This window comes from Bombina bombina, chromosome 3 (assembly GCF_027579735.1).
Source record: "Bombina bombina isolate aBomBom1 chromosome 3, aBomBom1.pri, whole genome shotgun sequence".
Lineage (NCBI taxonomy): Eukaryota > Metazoa > Chordata > Amphibia > Anura > Bombinatoridae > Bombina > Bombina bombina.
Genome location: NC_069501.1, coordinates 650,714,094 through 650,734,316, shown reverse-complemented (window position 1 = coordinate 650,734,316; position 20,223 = coordinate 650,714,094). Strand labels below are relative to the sequence as shown.

The 20,223-nt window shown below is 39.3% G+C and overlaps 1 protein-coding gene across 1 annotated transcript in view; it reads right to left on the bottom strand.

Moving 5' to 3' along the window:
- Positions 1–20,223, bottom strand: part of VPS53 (VPS53 subunit of GARP complex) — an 833,787-nt gene that overhangs the window by 576,781 nt on the left and 236,783 nt on the right. The window contains exon 5 of the mRNA XM_053707376.1: positions 4,179–4,265. Within this exon, the coding sequence (XP_053563351.1) occupies positions 4,179–4,265 (87 nt within the window). The remainder of the gene's footprint in view (positions 1–4,178; positions 4,266–20,223) is intronic.

Below are 20,223 nucleotides of genomic sequence, written 5' to 3'. Positions count from 1 at the left end.
GAGCCGGCTTCCAAGTGTTCTTGGTTTGTTCGGGCTTAGAGGAGGACTGCTAACTTTGGGACTTTTCAGAATGAAAATTAGATCCTTGTCCCTTAGATTTGTTCTTTTTATCCTGCAGTAGGAAGGCACCCTTGCCCTCTGTAACCGTGGAAATAATGAAGCCCAGGCCTGGACAAAATAAATTGTTTTCTTAAAGGGGAGGGAAAGTAGTCTAGACTTAGAAGTCATGACCGCAGACCAGGACTTCAGCCAGAGCACCCAACGTGTCTGCACTGAGAAACCAGAGATCTTAGCATTCAGGCGAATAATCTGCATGTTTGCATCACAGATAAAAGAATTAGCAATTCTCAAACCCTTAATTCTTTATTGGATAACATCAAGGGGACCCTCCACCTTGATTAAATCCGCTAATGAGTCACACCAGTAGGCAGCAGCTCCAGCAAACGAAGCAACAGCCGCTGCCGGTTGAAAAAAATATCCCGTATGCTGAAACATTTTTCTGAGAAAAGTTTCCATCTTCTTATCCATCGGGTCTCGGAAAGATGAACTATCCTCAAGAGGGATAGTAGTACGCTTAGCTAACATGGAGATAGCGCCATCCACCTTAGAGACAGAACCCCACAACTCCAGCTGAGAGTCCGGGACCAGGAATAATTTTTTAAAGGCAGACGAAGGGGAAAAGGAAGATCCAATTATTTTCCATTCATTCTTAATAAGGTTTGCCATCTTTACAGGGGAAAGTTAGTGGCGCTTCCCTGTCCTCATACACTCTAACTGAGGAATCAAAGGTTCATCAGACAACTTGGCCTCTGGAACCTCTAATGTTGACAGAACCTCCTTTAAAAGAAAATGTAAGTGTTCAATTTTAAATCTAAAGGCTGGCTTCTCTGCAGGCGTAGTCCGCAGGTAGCAGACTCCGATCTAGAAATTTCACCCTCTGAAGATTTAGAATGTGACCCATCCTGGGATACTTAAAAGGCAGATAAATCAAGTAAATCACTGGATGCCCCCTGGACCAAAGAGCAATGTTTAACCTTCCCATTGCGCTTAGCAGGGCGAGGTAAAGCACTAAGGGCCTCAGACACCGCCGTCTTTAACTGCGCGGTAAAGTCTGATGGTAAAAGACTCCCTCCAGATGAAGGATCAGGCGTGCTACAGGAAGCTGCATGTGATGAGGGAGATGACTGATGGGTATGCACCTCATGGGACAGCGAGTCCTTAGAGGTGGACGGCTCAGTAGTGCTAAAGGGGTTAACCTTCTTAGACATAAACTTGTTAATACATACGAAACATAGTTGAGAGGGCGGGCACACCAAGGCCTCCTCACAATATAGCCAGGTATTACTATTAGGAATAGAGGGAGTACCCTCAAGCATATCAGGATCCTCCATAGCTTGCAATAACAATAGGATACAAACAAACTTTATTTCTCACAAAAACTGCACCTTTATACCCCCAATGACTGGGGAACTCACCACCTCCTAGACCCAGGCAACCAGCGACCTCCGACAGCTAGCTCGGTCAGGAAAGAGAAAACGGTCACGTGGTGCGCAAGGCAGGACTGCCCCTGCTATGAGAAAAAGTGTGCCAAGCTACAAGCTGCGCGGCGTTCAAAGTGAAAGTAAACACCTGTATGTTCCATTACCGCATAACAGTCTATGAGCCCAAAAATAAATCTCACACATAAAGCAGCATAAAATCAAAGAAACACATTTGATTAATCCCCACTGTTCAATAACCTCCCTCAGGAGATATTAACCCATGATTCTATAAAGATAAAAGGAGTCGCACTGTGACCCTGTCTTCAGCAATTTCAACATAAGAAAAAATTTAAACGATCTTACCAGAATCTGTGCTGTGGAACAGAAACACAGCCTCTCAAGTGTGACAGTCTTGTAGCATTGCTCCTGACATGGACTTGAGTGAAGAAAAAGCAGACAGCAAAACTCGTCAACACTGGTTGCTTAAGGAGCTGTTAGCAGGCAGTCTGGATGGGTTTGCAGAAAGACTCTCCCTGCATCTCCAGACCCTAACTTTCGTCAATGCTCTCACTGAGAGGCTGACAGGACTACTTAAAACTCCAGTTCCATATCGAAAGGCATATACCCCTCCTGAGGAACAACTCCAAAATCTTCCGACACTTCTCTGCCATCCTCCTGTGATGAAAGGCAAAGAATGACTGGGAGATGGGGGAAGTGGTAGAGGTATTTAAGCCTTTGGAGGGGGTGTCTTTGCCTCCTCCTGGTGGCCAGGTTCAGTGTTTCCCAACAGTAAGGAATAAAGCAGTGGATTCTCCTTATATTAAGAAGGAAATATATACTTTTTTCTGTGGAGGTACAGACACAGATTATACCTTATTTATTCAACAGACCAATCGTTTTTAGAGGAGCCTCTTCTCTTCCAAAAGCGGAGTCACATGTCCCATCCATTTTACTGCTTTTTTGGAGTGCTAGCTTTTTAAAGCCCAGATCACTGTAAAGGGCACCTACTATACAAATGAGTGCTATTTCTATAGCAATCACCTGCTATCTACAGGAGCATGAGACCTTGCATTTGAATATGGTTAATCCCCTCTTTATGTGAGAGGTAGTTTGTATGTGTGTTGTATGTTTGCTATTCGATACACTAGCTATCTACTTAAAGGGTCTCTTGTCCATGTAGCACAAATAAGGGGGGGGGGGAGAATAGTGTAATTCTTTGACAACACAACCCATCAAGATCTGATGAGCTTGTAGAGAAATCAGATCTCATTTTATCACTTTCTGTACACACATGCTTCCTTATCTTATCTCCATTTGTATACCAAATCCCAATACTTAGAGAAAACTAATGAAACTTAACATTGTATTACTTTATCTCTCTTACCTCCCACTGAGAAAGTAATTTCTTCTGCTGGTTATGTTTACACAGATTTTCTATAGCCTACACTTAAAGGGACAGTCTACTCCAGAATTGTTATTGTTTAAAAAGATAGATAACCCCTTTATTACCCATTTGCCAGTTTTGCATAACCAACACGGTTATATTAATATACTTTTTACCTGTGTGATTACCTTGTATCTAAGCCTTTGCAGAATACCCTCTTCATCTCAGTTATTTTGACAGACTTGGATTTTAGCCAAATTAGTGCAGACGCATAAATAACTCCACGGGAGTGAGCACATTATCTATATGGCACTCATGAACTAGCACTTTCTAGTTGTGAAAAACTGTCAAAACGCACTGAGATAAGAGGTGACCTTCAAGGGCTTATAAATTAGCATATGAGCCTATCTAGGTTTAGCTTTCAGCAAAGAATTCCAAGTGAACAAAGCAAATTTGATGATAAAAGTAAATCGGAAAGTTGATTAATATTGTATGCCCTATATGAATCATGAAAGATTAATTTGGCTAGACTGTCCTTTTTAGTATAGAAACTTTCAGTATAGGTAGAGGTATCACAGACAAAATTGGCTATTTCAAATTCCAATAAAAGGAGCTATTTGTAAACAATTGAATACACTCCAGCAAGTAAAATGGATCATTGGAAACAAAATAAAAAAAATAAAAAAAATTATGCTACATTTGAATCCAATGGAAAAACTTCACCTACTCCTTGTCTTATTGGGATAGCCAGAGTTGATACTGGAGTACACCATGATTGCCAATGTCATTTAGTTAGTAAAAATTGCATTGATTTGCATCTTATCACCTCTGCTTAAACCAATTAAGGACAGATGTGTAGCAAAGTTATGCTTGTGCAGTGTGCACTTTCAATTCTCAGAACTGGAAACTACACAATATTCAAAGATAAATATATGAAAAGGAGTGGAACTAAACAATTATATTACATTTTTTACTACACACAAGTAAACATTTTAAATTACAATCAGTTTTAAGTCTCTTTAAGTAACTCCACATTGATTTAGAAAAAGCATGCAATTTTAAACAACTTTCCAATTTACTTCTATTGTCTATCTTGCTTCATTCTCCTGATATCATTTGTTGAAAAACATATCTAAATAGTCTTTTATGTACTTTGTCTTGCCTGAAAAGTTTTACAATGGTAGTGCACCGTCATATTTACATGTTCGCTTAAATGAAAAATCTGGAGATAATTTACCCACAATGGAATACATGTATCTATGAGAAAGCTATATTCTAGTATACACCAATAAACACACAAATGCCACACATACCATTTGTTCCGACTTCTCTGCTTTGTCTTTAATGTCTTTAATCTTCCCAAACAGTTGTTGTATAGCTTTCTGAGCCTCTTCCAGGGCCTAAAAGAGAATTCCTATTTTTAATAAAATGTATTGCATTACATGCATTTTCATCACATTAATATCTTTCTTTACAATGTATTAGCACTTATAAAGTAATTAAATCATGTTGCATTCACTATGAAGACTAACGGTAGATAACTGTGTATGTGCATGCAAACACACAAAAAGTATACAGAATCTTTTTTTCCCCCCAACATAGTATAATATAGACCAAACTTTTTTTTTCCCCTTAAAATGAATGTAAACTTTAGTGAATTAAAGCCTAGCATGAAATAATAATCATAAAAACTGGGGAACTTTAAATTCATTTTTTTAAAAAAAAATACTTACCATTGCTTTATGGAAAGCAGACCGGTGATCCTCCGCCCGCAACTCCGGCTTTCTTTAGCAGAATGACGACGAATCCAGCTTCCTTAAATCGTTGTGTGCCCCCTTTGCGTCCAGCTTGTGGGGCAACGCAATGATTGGAGGAAGCCGGATTAGTCATCTATATGCTAAAGAAAGCAGGCGATGCGGGCGGAGGATCAGCATTATGTTTACCATAACGCAAACTTAAGTATTTTAAACAATAAACATCTTTGTAAACTTTAATGAATTAAAGTGCCTCTGTTTTTAAGATTATTATTTGACACTGGCATTTAATCAATTAAAGTTTACGTTCACTTTAAGAGGACAAACAAAATACAAATATGATTAATGGAGATATAGCAGAACACAATTATAATTAATTAAAAACAAAACTGGGGATAACAAAACGCATGGCAATTGTCTGCATACATTTTAATAAACTTGCAATATAATTTCTACTAACATGCTTCCCTGTACAATTATACATTGCAAGGAACTCGGGGAGAAGCGTATACATTTCACAACTGCCACAATTAATCACAAATAATATAATGTATAGAGCTAACCCAATTATTAGTTTGAGAAGTAACATTTCCTGTTCACCTACAAAATCCCTAAAGTTTTCAAGCAGAACGTACTGTGTTTCTTAAGACTAAAAGTCAGGGGTTTTTAAGGACATTGACTCCATATATTCAGATACCTGAAGGGCAAGACCAGACAGTAAAGGAAATTCATCTTGTAAACAAGGATCAATTTTTATTAAAAAAAAAAAAAAAAGAAGAAGAATACTGCTTCACCGCAGTATAAATGGAAATGCAAAAGTACTACAGGGGCCATAAACAAAGTTAGAGAACTTGGAAGCGATTTAAGAATTATTATGTTTCATTTGGTTGCACTGGAAATACCAGAAAGTTAATGCAAATAAACAAAGGCACGAAGCAAAAGGGTTTTATTTGAAACAGCAGCTACCATGAAAAAATTAAAACAAAATAGATGTAGTAATTAATGACATACGTGTTCGCCTCGGCTGACCTAAATGGGCAGGAAGAATGCTAATTTAAAGACAAAAACAATTTTAAGAATCTATAATCTTAAATAAATCCACAACTAAAACCATTATTTGACTTTTGAGAGCCTTTGGGTTTAGCTAGCTAGAAATACATATCAATCACATGTCACATATTTGACTGCTGGTGGCCTTCACAGTCATTACTATGCTTTATTGTTACAGAAATAAGCTATGGTCATGGGCATTCTGAATGCTAATATCTCTGAACATCCTGAGAAACCAGACATGGCTGGAAACATATGAATCGCATTTACCAAATTACTTAAAGGGACATGAAAGTCTAGATTAAACTTTCATGACTCAGATAGACCATGTCATTTTAAGACACTTTTAAATTCACTTCTATTATTAAATAAACTTCTTGGTATGTGTTGTTGTATAGCATGTGTACATATCCTCAGCAGCAATGCACTATTGGGAGCAAGCTGATGATTGGTGGTTGTGCACATATGCCTCTTGTCAATGGCTCACCAATACTGTATTACTGCTCTGGAGGTGACTTGAGACAACGCATTTTGTTTTCTCTTGCTGAGACAACGCATACAATTTTGAACAACTTCCAACCAATTTACTTTTTATATCAAATTTGCTTAATTTTCTTAGTATCCTTGGTCAAAGGAGCAGCAATGCAATACTGGGAGCATATTAAAACAATATAGAATGATGGGGGGGCGCATGATGGGGGGGGCTAGGTCAGAGTGGTAAACACTTGTGATCAAATTATATAAACAACAATAATATAAAATATTACAATAAAGTTGTAAAATACACATGCAATCAAATAATCAATATTTGAAACGTGTTATAAATATTGTAATAAAAAATGGAAAGTCCAAATAGAAATGTGATATATACAGGTGGTCCAAATCCCAAAGTCAGCAATCTGTAGATAATAAACAGAAGCGACACATGGCCTAGTATTGCTGGCAATAAAGTGCAATTGGTACAAAATGTAAAATTGCACTCACGTGTATAATAGCACCCCTAAATGGTGCAAATGTGGCAGGCTGGAATCTCTCAGTCATCCAGCAGACTGGATACAGAGTATGAGCAAGTATTATTATGATGAAACAGCTTTTTTTAGCTGAGAAACGCGTTGCTTATTTTAATAAATGTAAGTTTTAATTCTTACTACTTGCTATATACCATTTATTGCTCATACTCTGTATCCTGATTTGGAGAGAAATACTTGGATAATTTCCATTCCTGTCGTTGGTGTACCACAAGAGGCCAGTCAGCTGGGTGACATCGATTCCAGCCTGCCACATTTGCACCATTTAGGGGTGCTATTATACACGTGAGTGCAATTTGACATTTTGTACCCATTACACTTCATTACCGGCAATTTATGTTTATTATCTACAGAATACTGGGAGTATATGGTGAGCCAATGACAAGAAGCAAATATGTGCAGCAACCAATCAGCAGCACATTGCTGCTCGTAAAACCCTACCTAGGTATAATTTTCAACAAAGGATACCAAGAGAACTAATTCAATTAGATAATAGAAGCAAAAAAGAAACTTGTTTAAAATGACATGTTCTAATTCAAGAAAGTTAAATTGTTCTCTTACTGTACCTTTAACTATGTGTGTAACCCCTTGTTACATAAAAGTGTGAAAATAAAATGCTCCAACATTTTTCCTTTGTGATTTAGAAAGAGCATATGATTTTAAAATACTGTGCAATTACCATTTTTACTTCTATGGATTAGAAAAAAAAGTTGAGGTTTCAACTCTGAATCAGTTTGCTTCTGTGTGTTTTTAAATTACATCACGTAATTGCATATTTACTGGCTAGGTTTTATCTTTTTTTTCTGAATTTTATGTTATTGTCAACTGGACCATTATTTTTTTTAATTTTTTTTAAATAAATGAATAAAATAATAACCGATTAAGTTGTATATTACTTAATTTCCTAGGCACTATTCAGACACGTTTTATCTTTGCTAATTTAATTAAGAGTGGTTAATAAACATTACTATAAATGTATGAAGTCAACCTCTGATCCAACTTAATCATCTAGGACAGTGTTTTTCAACCAGTGTGCCGTGGCACACTAGTGTGCCGTGAGAGATCCTCAGGTGTGCCGCGGCAGACTGACAACAGTGTGACATATTTTTTAAACTTTGCTTGTTTTTTACTCCCAGTGCAGTGGTAGTTTGTAGGAGGCATGGCATAACAGCACAATACATACAGTATGTTTGTGTATGTGTGTGTATATATATATATATATATATATATATATATATATATATATATATATATATATATATATATATATATATATATATATATATATATATATATATATATATTAGGCTACAATGTGTGATTTTTGTAAAATTTTGGGATGGTGGTGTGCCACAGGATTTTTTAATGTAAAAAAGTGTGCCACGGCAAAAAAAAGGTTAAAAATCACTGATCTAGGAAAAGGCAAAAAAAACAGGGTTATCTAAGGGAAAATACAAAATTACTTTTTCCCCCCGATTTTAAGGATTGTGTGTCTGGTCCCAAGTACATTTCATAATTCATTTTCCAGATTAATGCAAAAGAATCCACTAACATTTTTTTGAAACGTGAAATCTCATCAGTTATGCCAATAACAACATATATTAAATAGAAGCATGTTATAGAGTAACAAATATAAACAGAATATCTTTTTCTTCTTTAACAAATTATTAGCATCAGCGTTTGCCTGAGATACATTTATTAGGGACATCAATCACTATTTTTTTTATTATGAATATGAAAAGTACTGTCTCAACATAGTAAATATTTTTTTTATATAATACAATATATAGAATTCATTCGTAGAGAAAGATTGCTGAATGACTAGTTAAAAAAGGGACATGAAACCCAGTATGATTCACTTTAAAAAAAAAAAAAAAAACCTTTCCTGTTTACGTATATTTTAAAAATGTACTTCCTTCTAATTGTACTCGTTGAAGATAATACCTGTTTAGGTAGCATGCACGTGTCTAGAGCACTAAACGACTGCTTTGCAGAAAGCTTTTGAGCACTAGATGGCAGATGTTAAATTGCCCTAGACTTACGCTCCTACTTTTTTTTTTTTTTTTTTTTAATAAAGGATAACAAGAAAAAAAATATTTACTTCTTTTATCAAATTGTGCACTCTTGAGTCATGAAATTCTGGGTTTCATGTCCCTTTAAGTGCAGCTATCTAACCAAAAAAAAAAGTAAGAGAGTCCACAAGTTATTACTCCTGGGCACTAGGAGGCGGCAAAGATACCCAATATTGCAAGAGCTTTTAATCCATCTCACCTTTCTTGTATCCCAGTCTAACATATAACCGAGAAAGGATAAATAATAGAGAAGTAGGAATGGACAAAGAAGGGTAAATGAGGTTATACTAGAACTGCTGCCACTTTAAACAAATATGGGTAGGTTTTGAGGACTCTCACCACCATGAAAGAAATTAATTTATCAGGTAAGCATCAATTGTGTTTTAATTTCATATGGTGGTAAGAGTTCACAATCCATTACTCCAGTTATCTAATAACCAAGCTGTGAAGTCCACAAGTAAATGTGGACTTCAAAAATTAAGGCAGGCACTTATTTACCATACACAGCAGCCTGACGGACTTTCCTCCTATAAGCTGCCTCAGAAGAGACAAAAATATTAAAATATAGAACTTAGTGAAGGTGGGTAAAGAAGACCAGGTTGCGGTTAAACGGCCAAGAAAAAGAAACTGATCTAGTAGAATGGGCTATAATTATTTTGGGGAAACTTTCCCACCTCCAAGTAAGCCTTACATATCCACTGTTTAACCCCTTCGTTGTGAAACAAAAGTGTTCACATCAGAAAAATGTAACGATGTAAACACTATTAGTAAAAATGAAATCACCCGATTGTCGATGCGATTGAGTGATTTCAAGACTGGGAGTGGATACTAGAGGACTGCCTACGCAGCTAGGCATACACCCCGTGCCGATGCTTGCCTTAGTCAAAGGGGTAAGCTGTAGGACGCCATATATAATAGGACATTCCATGCCATCCTATTGGTGTTAAAGCCCAGGATGGCATGGAACGTCCAATCGGTGTGAAGGGGTTAAACTAGGAAGCTAAAATAAAAACTGAAGCCATCTGATCAAAATGAGGAATAGTGAAAAGAACAAAAACTAAGGGTTTTCTAAGATGCCTTGAAATTCATAGGTAAAAAAAAATTGCTTTTTTTCTTAAATTATACAAAAGACTTTCTAAAAAATCTTTTGGATTTGAAAAAGAAAGAAAAAACATAATTTATGCTTACCTGATAAATTTATTTCTCTTGTAGTGTAACCAGTCCACGGATCATCCATTACTTGTGGGATATTCTCCTTCCCAACAGGAAGTTGCAAGAGGATCACCCACAGCAGAGCTGCTATATAGCTCCTCCCCTCACTGCCATATCCAGTCATTCGACCGAAACAAGACGAGAAAGGAGAAACCATAGGGTGCAGTGGTCACTGTAGTTTAATTAAAATTTAGACCTGCCTTAAAAGGACAGGGCGGGATGTGGACTGGATACACTACAAGAGAAATAAATTTATCAGGTAAGCATAAATTATGTTTTCTCTTGTTAAGTGTATCCAGTCCACGGATCATCCATTACTTGTGGGATACCAATACCAAAGCTAAAGTACACGGATGAAGGGAGGGACAAGGCAGGAACTTAAACGGAAGGAACCACTGCCTGTAGAACCTTTCTCCCAAAAACAGCCTCTGAAGAAGCAAAAGTGTCAAATTTGTAAAATTTTGAAAAGGTGTGAAGCGAAGACCAAGTCGCAGCCTTGCAAATCTGTTCAACAGAGGCCTCATTTTTAAAGGCCCAGGTGGAAGCCACAGCTCTAGTAGAATGAGCTGTAATCCTTTCAGGGGGCTGCTGTCCAGCAGTCTCATAGGCTAAGCGTATTATGCTCCGAAGCCAAAAGGAGAGAGGTTGCCGAAGCTTTTCGACCTCTCCTCTGTCCAGAGTAAACGACAAACAGGGCAGATGTTTGACGAAAATCTTTAGTAGCCTGTAAGTAAAACTTCAAGGCACGGACTACGTCCAAAAGAAGGATTAGGACACAATAATGGAACAACAATCTCTTGATTGATATTCCTGTTAGAAACCACCTTAGGTAAAAACCCAGGTTTGGTACGCAGAACTACCTTGTCTGAATGAAAAATCAGATAAGGAGAATCACAATGTAAGGCAGATAACTCAGAGACTCTTCGAGCCGAGGAAATAGCCATCAAAAACAGAACTTTCCAAGATAAAAGTTTAATATCAATGGAATGAAGGGGTTCAAACGGAACTCCTTGAAGAACTTTAAGAACCAAGTTTAAGCTCCACGGGGGAGCAACAGTTTTAAACACAGGCTTAATCCTAACCAAAGCCTGACAAAATGCCTGGACGTCTGGAACTTCTGCCAGACGTTTGTGCAAAAGAATAGATAGAGCAGAGATCTGTCCTTTTAAAGAACTAGCTGATAAGCCTTTGTCCAAACCCTCTTGGAGAAAGGACAATATCCTAGGAATCCTAACCTTACTCCATGAGTAACTCTTGGATTCACACCAATAAAGATATTTACGCCATATCTTATGGTAGATTTTCCTGGTGACAGGCTTCCGAGCCTGTATTAAGGTATCAATGACTGACTCGGAGAAGCCACGCCTTGATAGAATCAAGCGTTCAATCTTTATGCAGTCAGTCTCAGAGAAATTAGTTTTGGATGATTGAAAGGACCTTGTATTAGAAGGTCCTGCCTCAGAGGCAGAGTCCATGGTGGAAGAGATGACATGTCCACTAGGTCTGCATACCAGGTCCTGCGTGGCCACGCAGGCGCTATCAGAATCACCGATGCTCTCTCCTGTTTGATTTTGGCAATCAGTCGAGGGAGCAGAGGAAACGGTGGAAACACATAGGCCAGGTTGAAGAACCAAGGAGCTGCTAGAGCATCTATCAGCGTTGCTCCCGGGTCCCTGGACCTGGATCCGTAACAAGGAAGCTTGGCGTTCTGGCGAGACGCCATGAGATCCAGTTCTGGTTTGCCCCAACGATGGACTAGTTGAGCAAACACCTCCGGATGGAGTTCCCACTGCCCCGGATGAAAAGTCTGACAACTTAGAAAATCCGCCTCCCAGTTCTCTACGCCTGGGATGTGGATCGCTGACAGGTGGCAAGAGTGAGACTCTGCCCAGCGAATTATCTTTGAGACTTCTAACATCGCTAGGGAACTCCTGGTTGCCCCTTGATGGTTGATGTAAGCCACAGTCGTGATGTTGTCCAACTGAAATCTGATGAACCTCAGTGTTGCTAACTGAGGCCAAGCTAGAAGAGCCTTGAATATTGCTCTTAACTCCAGAAAATTTATTGGGAGGAGTTTCACCTCCTGAGTCCACGATCCCTGAGCCTTCAGGGAGTTCCAGACTGCGCCCCAACCTAGAAGGCTGGCATCTGTTGTTACAATCGTCCAATCTGGCCTGCGAAAGGTCATACCCTTGGACAGATGGACCCGAGAAAGCCACCAGAGAAGAGAATCTCTGGTCTCTTGATCCAGATTTAGTAGAGGGGACAAATCTGAGTAATCCCCATTCCACTGACTTAGCATGCATAATTGCAGCGGTCTGAGATGCAGGCGCGCAAATGGCACTATGTCCATTGCCGCTACCATTAAGCCGATTACTTCCATGCACTGAGCCACTGACGGGCGTGGAATGGAATGAAGGACACGGCAAGCATTTAGAAGTTTTGATAACCTGGACTCCGTCAGGTAAATTTTCATCTCTACAGAATCTATAAGAGTCCCTAGGAAGGAGACTCTTGTGAGTGGTGATAGAGAACTCTTTTCCACGTTCACTTTCCACCCATGCGACCTCAGAAATGCCAGAACTATCTCTGTATTAGACTTGGCAATTTGAAAGCTTGACGCCTGTATCAGGATGTCTTCTAGATACGGAGCCACCGCTATGCCTCGCGGTCTTAGAGCCGCCAGAAGTGAGCCCAGAACCTTTGTAAAAATTCTCGGGGCAGTGGCCAACCCGAAGGGAAGAGCTACAAATTGGTAATGCCTGTCTAGAAAGGCAAACCTTAGGAACCGATGATGATCTTTGTGAATCGGTATGTGAAGGTAGGCATCCTTTAAGTCCACTGTGGTCATGTACTGACCCTCTTGGATCATGGGTAGGATGGTCCGAATAGTTTCCATTTTGAATGATGAAACTCTGAGGAATTTGTTTAAGATCTTTAGATCCAAGATTGGTCTGAAGGTTCCCTCTTTCTTGGGAACCACAAACAGATTTGAATAAAATCCCTGTCCTTGTTCCGTCCGCGGAACTGGATGGATCACTCCCATTACTAGGAGGTCTTGCACACAGCTTAGGAATGCCTCTTTCTTTATCTGGTTTGCTGATTACCTTGAAAGATGAAATCACCCTTGTGGAGGAGAAGCTTTGAAGTCCAGAAGAGATCCCTGAGATATGATCTCCAACGCCCAGGGATCCTGAACATCTCTTGCCCACGCCTGGGCGAAGAGAGAAAGTCTGCCCCCCACTAGATCCGTTTCCAGATAGGGGGCCGTTCCTTCATGCTGTCTTGGGGGCAGCAGCAGGCTTTCTGGCCTGCTTGCCCTTGTTCCAGGACTGGTTAGGTTTCCAGGCCTGTCTGGAATGAGCAACAGTTCCCTCTTGTTTTGAAGCGGAGGAAGTTGATGCTGCTCCTGCCTTGAAATTTCGAAAGGCACGAAAATTAGACTGTTTGGCCTTTGATTTGGCCCTGTCCTGAGGAAGGTATGTCAGCAATAATTTCCTTCAAGCCAGGCCCGAATAAGGTCTGCCCCTTGAAAGGAATGTTGAGTAATTTAGACTTTGAAGTCAGGTCAGCTGACCAGGATTTAAGCCATAGCGCCCTACGCGCCTGGATGGTGAATCCGGAATTCTTAGCCGTTAGTTTAGTCAAATGAACAATGGCATCAGAAACAAATGAGTTAGCTAGCTTAAGCGTTCTAAGCTTGTCAATTTCATTCAATGGAGTTGTCTGGATGGCCTCTTCCAGGGCCTCAAACCAGAATGCCGCCGCCGCAGCAGTGACAGGCGCAATGCATGCAAGGGGCTGTAAAATAAAACCTTGTTGAATAAACATTTTCTTAAGGTAACCCTCCAATTTTTTATCCATTGGATCTGAAAAAGCACAACTGTCCTCAACCGGGATAGTGGTACGCTTTGCTAAAGTAGAAACTGCTCTCTCCACCTTAGGGACCATCTGCCATAAGTCCCGTGTAGTGGCGTCTATTGGAAACATTTTTCTAAATATAGGAGGTGGGGAAAAGGGCACACCGGGTCTATCCCACTCCTTGCTAATAATTTCTGTAAGCCTTTTAGGTATAGGAAAAACGTCAGTACACACCGGCACCGCATAGTATCTATCCAGCCTACACAATTTCTCTGGAATTGCAACTGTGTTACAGTCATTCAGAGCAGCTAATACCTCCCCAAGCAATACACGGAGGTTCTCAAGCTTAAATTTAAAATTAGAAATCTCTGAATCAGGTTTCTCCGAGTCAGAGATGTCACCCACAGACTGAAGCTCTCCGTCCTCATGTTCTGCATACTGTGACGCAGTATCAGACATGGCTCTAACAGCATTTGCGCGCTCTGTATCTCTCCTAACCCCAGAGCTATTGCGCTTGCCTCTTAATTCAGGCAATCTAGATAATACCTCTGACAGGGTATTATTCATGATTGCAGCCATGTCCTGCAAGGTAATCGCTATGGGTGTCCCTGATGTAATTGGCGCCATATTAGCGTGCGTCCCCTGAGCGGGAGGCGAAGGGTCTGACACGTGGGGAGAGTTAGTCGGCATAACTTCCCCCTCGACAGAACCCTCTGGTGATAATTCTTTTATAGATAAAGACTGATCTTTACTGTTTAAGGTGAAATCAATACATTTAGTACACATTCTCCTATGGGGCTCCACCATGGCTTACAAACATAATGAACAAGTAGGTTCCTCTGTGTCAGACATGTTTAAACAGACTAGCAATGAGACTAGCAAGCTTGGAAAACACTTTAAAACAAGTTTACAAGCAATATAAAAAACGTTACTGCGCCTTTAAGAAACACAAATTTTCCCAAATTTTGAAATAACAGTGAAAAAATGCAGTTACACTAACAAATTTTTTACAGTGTATGTAATAAGTTAGCAGAGCATTGCACCCACTTGCAAATGGATGATTTACCCCTTAATACCAAAAACGGAATAACAAATGACAAAAACATTTTTTAAACAGTCACAACAACTGCCACAGCTCTACTGTGGCTTTTAACCTCCCTCAATACGACTTTTGAAGCCTTTTGAGCCCTTCAGAGAAGTCCTGGATCATGTAGGAAGAAGCTGGATGTCTGTCTGTAATTTTTGCTGTGCAAAAAAACGCCAAAATAGGCTCCTCCCACTCATATTACAACAGTGGGAAGCCTCAGGGAACTGTTTCTAGGCAAAATTCAAGCCAGCCATGTGGAAAAAACTAGGCCCCAAGAAGTTTTATCACCAAACATATGTAAAAAACGATTAAACATGCCAGCAAACGTTTTAAAATACACTTTTATAAGAGTATGTATCTCTTTTAATAAGCCTGATACCAGTCGCTATCACTGCATTTAAGGCTTTACTTACATTACTTCGGCATCAGCAGCATTTTCTAGCAAATTCCATTCCCTAGAAAAATATTTTAACTGCACATACCTTATTACAGGAAAACCTACACGCTATTCCCCCTCTGAAGTTACCTCACTCCTCAGAATATGTGAGAACAGCAAAGGATCTTAGTTACTTCTGCTAAGATCATAGAAAACACAGGCAGATTCTTCTTCTAAATACTGCCTGAGATAAACAGTACACTCCGGTACCATTTAAAAATAACAAACTTTTGATTGAAGAAATAAACTAAGTATAAAACACCACAGTCCTCTTACGACCTCCATCTTAGTTGAGAGTTGCAAGAGAATGACTGGGTATGGCAGTGAGGGGAGGAGCTATATAGCAGCTCTGCTGTGGGTGATTCTCTTGCAACTTCCTGTTGGGAAGGAGAATATCCCACAAGTAATGGATGATCCGTGGACTGGATACACTTAACAAGAGAAAACAATTTATGTAAGAACTTACCTGATAAAATAATTTCTTTCCTATTGGCAAGAGTCCATGAGCTAGTGACGTATGGGATATACAATCTTACCAGGAGGGGCAAAGTTTCCCAAACCTCAAAATGCCTATAAATACACCCCTCACCACACCCACAATTCAGTTTAATGAATAGCCACGTAGTGGGGTGATAGAAAAAGGAGTAAAAAGCTTCAAAAAGGAACTGGAAATATAATTGTGCTTTATACAAAAAAACATAACCACCATAAAAAGGGTGGGTCTTATGGACTCTTGCCAATATGAAAGAAATGAATTTATCAGGTAAGTTCTTACATAAATTATGTTTTTCTATCATGTAATTGGCAAGAGTCCATGAGCTAGTGATGTATGGGATAGTAATACCCAAGATGTGGTACTCCACGGAAGAGTCACTAGAGAGGGAGGGATAAAAATAAAAACAGCCATTTTCCGCTGAAAAAAATAAATCCACATCCAAAAAAATAAGTTTGTTTCATAATTGAAAAGAAAAAAATATAAACATAAGCAGAGGAATCAAACAAACAGCTGCCTGAAGAACTTTTCTACCAAAAACTGCTTCCGAAGAGGCAAATACATCAAAACGGTAGAAATTAGTAAATGTATGCAAAGAAGACCAAGTTGCTGCTTTGCAAATCTGATCAACTGAAGCTTCATTCTTAAAAGCCCATGAAGTGGAGACTGATCTAGTAGAATGAGCTGTGATTCTCTGAGGCAGAGCCTGACCCGACTCCAAATAAGCCTGATGAATCAAAAGCTTTAACCAAGATGCCAAGAAAATGGCAGAAGCTTTCTGACCTTTCCTAGAACCAGAAAAGACAACAAATAGACTAGAAGTCTTCCTGAAATCTTTAGTAGCTTCAACATAAAGCTCAAAGCTCTTACAACATCCAGAGAATGTAAGGATCTCTCCAAAGAATTCTTAGGATTAGGACACAAATAGGGAACAACAATTTCCCTATTAATGTTGTTAGAATTCACAACTTTAGGTAAAAATTTAAATGAAGTCTGCAAAACTGCTTTATCCTGATGAAAAATCAAAAAAGGAGACTCTTCTAGCAGAATAGATAGTCAAAAGGAACAACACTTTCCAAGAAAGTAGTTTAATATCCAAAAAATACATAGGCTCAAAAGGAGGAGCCTGTAAAGCCTTCAAAACCAAATTAAGACTCCAAGGAGGAGAGATTGATTTAATGACAGGCTTGATACGGACCAAAGCCTGTACAAAACAGTGAATATCAGGAAGCTTAGCAATCTTTCTGTGAAATAAAACAGAAAGAGCAGAGATTTGTCCCTACAAGGAACTTGCAGACAAACCTTTATCCAAACCATTCTGAAGAAACTGTAAAATTCAAGGCATTCTAAAAGAATGCCAGGAGAATTTATGAGAAGAACACCATGAAATATAAGTCTTCCAAACTCAATAAATCTTCCTATAAACAGATTAACGAGCCTATAACATAGTATCAATCACTAAGTCAGAGAAACTCTATGACTAAGCACTAAGCGTTCAATTTCCATACCTTCAAATTTAATGATTTTAGATCCTGATGGAAAAACAACAGTACTTGAGACAGAAGGTCTGATCTTAAAGGAAGTGGCCAAGGTTGGCAACTGGACATCCGGACAAAATCCGCATACCAGAACCTGTGAGGCCATGCTGGTGCTACCAGAAACACAAATGATTGTTCTATGATGATCTTGGAGATTACTCTTGGAAGAATAACTAGAGGCGGGAAGATATAAGCAGGTTGGTAAAACCAAGTAACTGCTAACGCATCCACTGACTCCGCCTGAGGATCCCTGGACCGGGACAGGTACCTGGGAAGTTTCTTGTTAAGATGAAAAGCCATCAGATCTATTTCTGGAAGACCCCACATCTGAACAATCTGAAAAAACCTGGATGGAGAGACCACTCCCCCGGATGTAAAGTCTGACGGCTGAGATAATCCACTTCCCAATTGTCTTTACCTGGGAAATGTACCACAGAAATTAGACAAGAGCTGGATTCTGCCCAAGAACATATCCGAGATACTTCTTTCATAGCTAGGGGATTGAGTCTTACCCTGATTGACATATGCCACTGTTATATTGTCTGTCTGAAAACAAATGAATGGTTTTCTTTTCAACAGAGGTCAAACATTAAGAGTCCTGAAAACAGTACAGGGTTCTAAAATATTGATTGGTAACCTCACCTCTTGAGATTTCTAAACCCCTTGTGCTGTCAGAGATCCCCAGAAAGCTCCCCAACCTGAAAGACTTGCATCTGTTGCGATTACAGTTCAGGTTGGATGAACAAAGGAAGCCCCTTGAACTATACAATGGTGATCTAATCACCAAGTCAGAGAGAGTCGAACATTGGGATTTAAGGATATTAATTGTGACATCCTTGATTAATCCCTGCACCATTGATTCAGCATACAAAGCTGAAGAGGTCTCTCATGAAAACAAGCAAAGGGGATTGCATCCAATGCTGCAGTCATGAGACCTAAAATTTCCATGCACATAGCCACTGAAGGGAATAATTGAGACTGAAGGTTTCGACAAGCTGAAACCAATTTCATTTGTCTCTTGTCTGTTAGAGACAGAGTCATGGACACTGAATCTATCTGAAAACCTAAAAAGGTGACCCTTGTCCTAAGAAGCTGAAGAGTAGTAGATTCAGGAGTAATTTGAGGAAGCACTTCTTTACAGAAAGAGTGATTAATTTATGGAATAAACTTCCTCAAGAGGTAGTAAAGACAAACACTGTTGTGGACTTTAAAAATGTTCTGGGACAAGCATAAGGCTATCCTACGAACAAACCATTGTCTGAGGAATCAATGAACATTTTGGTAAATTGATCCTCCAACCAGGTCTTTGAAGAAACATCACTAGTTGATTCGTGTGAGATTCAGCAGAATGTAAAAAGACTGAGGTAGTATCAAGATATCACCCAAAAAAGGAAACACCACAATACCCAGTTCTCTGATTAGAGAGTAGGGCACCGAGAACCTTCAAAAAAATTCTTAGAGCAGTCGCTAGGCCAAATGGAAGAGCAACAAATTGGTAATGCTTGTCTAGAAAAGAAAATCTCAGAAACCGATAGTGGTCTGGACGAATCGGAATATGAAGATATGCACTTCATATCGTGGACATATAATGACCTTGCTGAACAAAAAGGCAGAATAGTCCTTATACTCACCATTTTGAAAGTTGGCACTCTTACAAAACGATTCAAATTTTTCAGATCCATAACTGGTTTAAATGAATTTTCTTTCTTTGGGACAATGAATAGAATTGAACTGGTATGATTACCCCAGAAAGCTCTAGATCTGAAACATTTCAGAAAAACCTGAGCCTTCACTGGATTTGCTGGAACGTGTGAGAAAAAAAAAAATCACAGGAAGAATCTACCCAAATGTCTTGAAATGTTTTTTAATCTGCCCCCCACCAGCTGAGCTGGAATGAGGGCCACACCTTCATGCAGTCTTTTGGGGGCTGGCTTTGGTTTCTTAAAAGGCTTGGATTTATTCCAACTTGAATGTTTCCAATTGGAACCAGATTCTTTGGGGGAAAGATTGGCTTTCTGTTCCTTATTCTGTCGAAAAGAACGAAAACAATTAGAAGCTTTAGATTTACCCTTAGATTTTTTTTTTTTTTATTGAGTATCCGTCAGGGGTACAGAGAAGAAAAAGGGAAGGGTAAACAGATAGCGAATAATAATACATTTACATAACTGGGGGTTATAAATACACGTTGGAGAGTTAATCAAAAATGGTAAAAAAGTCAATCCATTCAAAACGAAATCAAAAAACAGAATTTATGTTTACCTGATAAATTTCTTTCTCCTACGGTGTGTCCGGTCCACGGCTTCATCCTTACTTGTGGGATATTCTCATTCCCTACAGGAAATGGCAAAGAGAGCACACAGCAAAGCTGTCCATATAGCCCCCCCTCTGGCTCCGCCCCCCAGTCATTCGACCGACGGTTAGGAGAAAAAGGAGAAACTATAAGTTGCCGTGGTGACTGTAGTGTACAGAAAAATAAAAATTTTAAACCTGACTAAAAGCCAGGGCGGGCCGTGGACCGGACACACCGTAGGAGAAAGAAATTTATCAGGTAAACAAATTCTGTTTTCTCCTACATTGGTGTGTCCGGTCCACGGCTTCATCCTTACTTGTGGGAACCAATACCAAAGCTTTAGGACACGGATGAAGGGAGGGAACAAGTCAGGTAACCTAAACATAGTATCAATCACTAAGTCAGAGAAACTCTATGACTAAGCACTAAGCGTTCAATTTCCATACCTTCAAATTTAATGATTTTAGATCCTGATGGAAAAACAACAGTACTTGAGACAGAAGGTCTGATCTTAAAGGAAGTGGCCAAGGTTGGCAA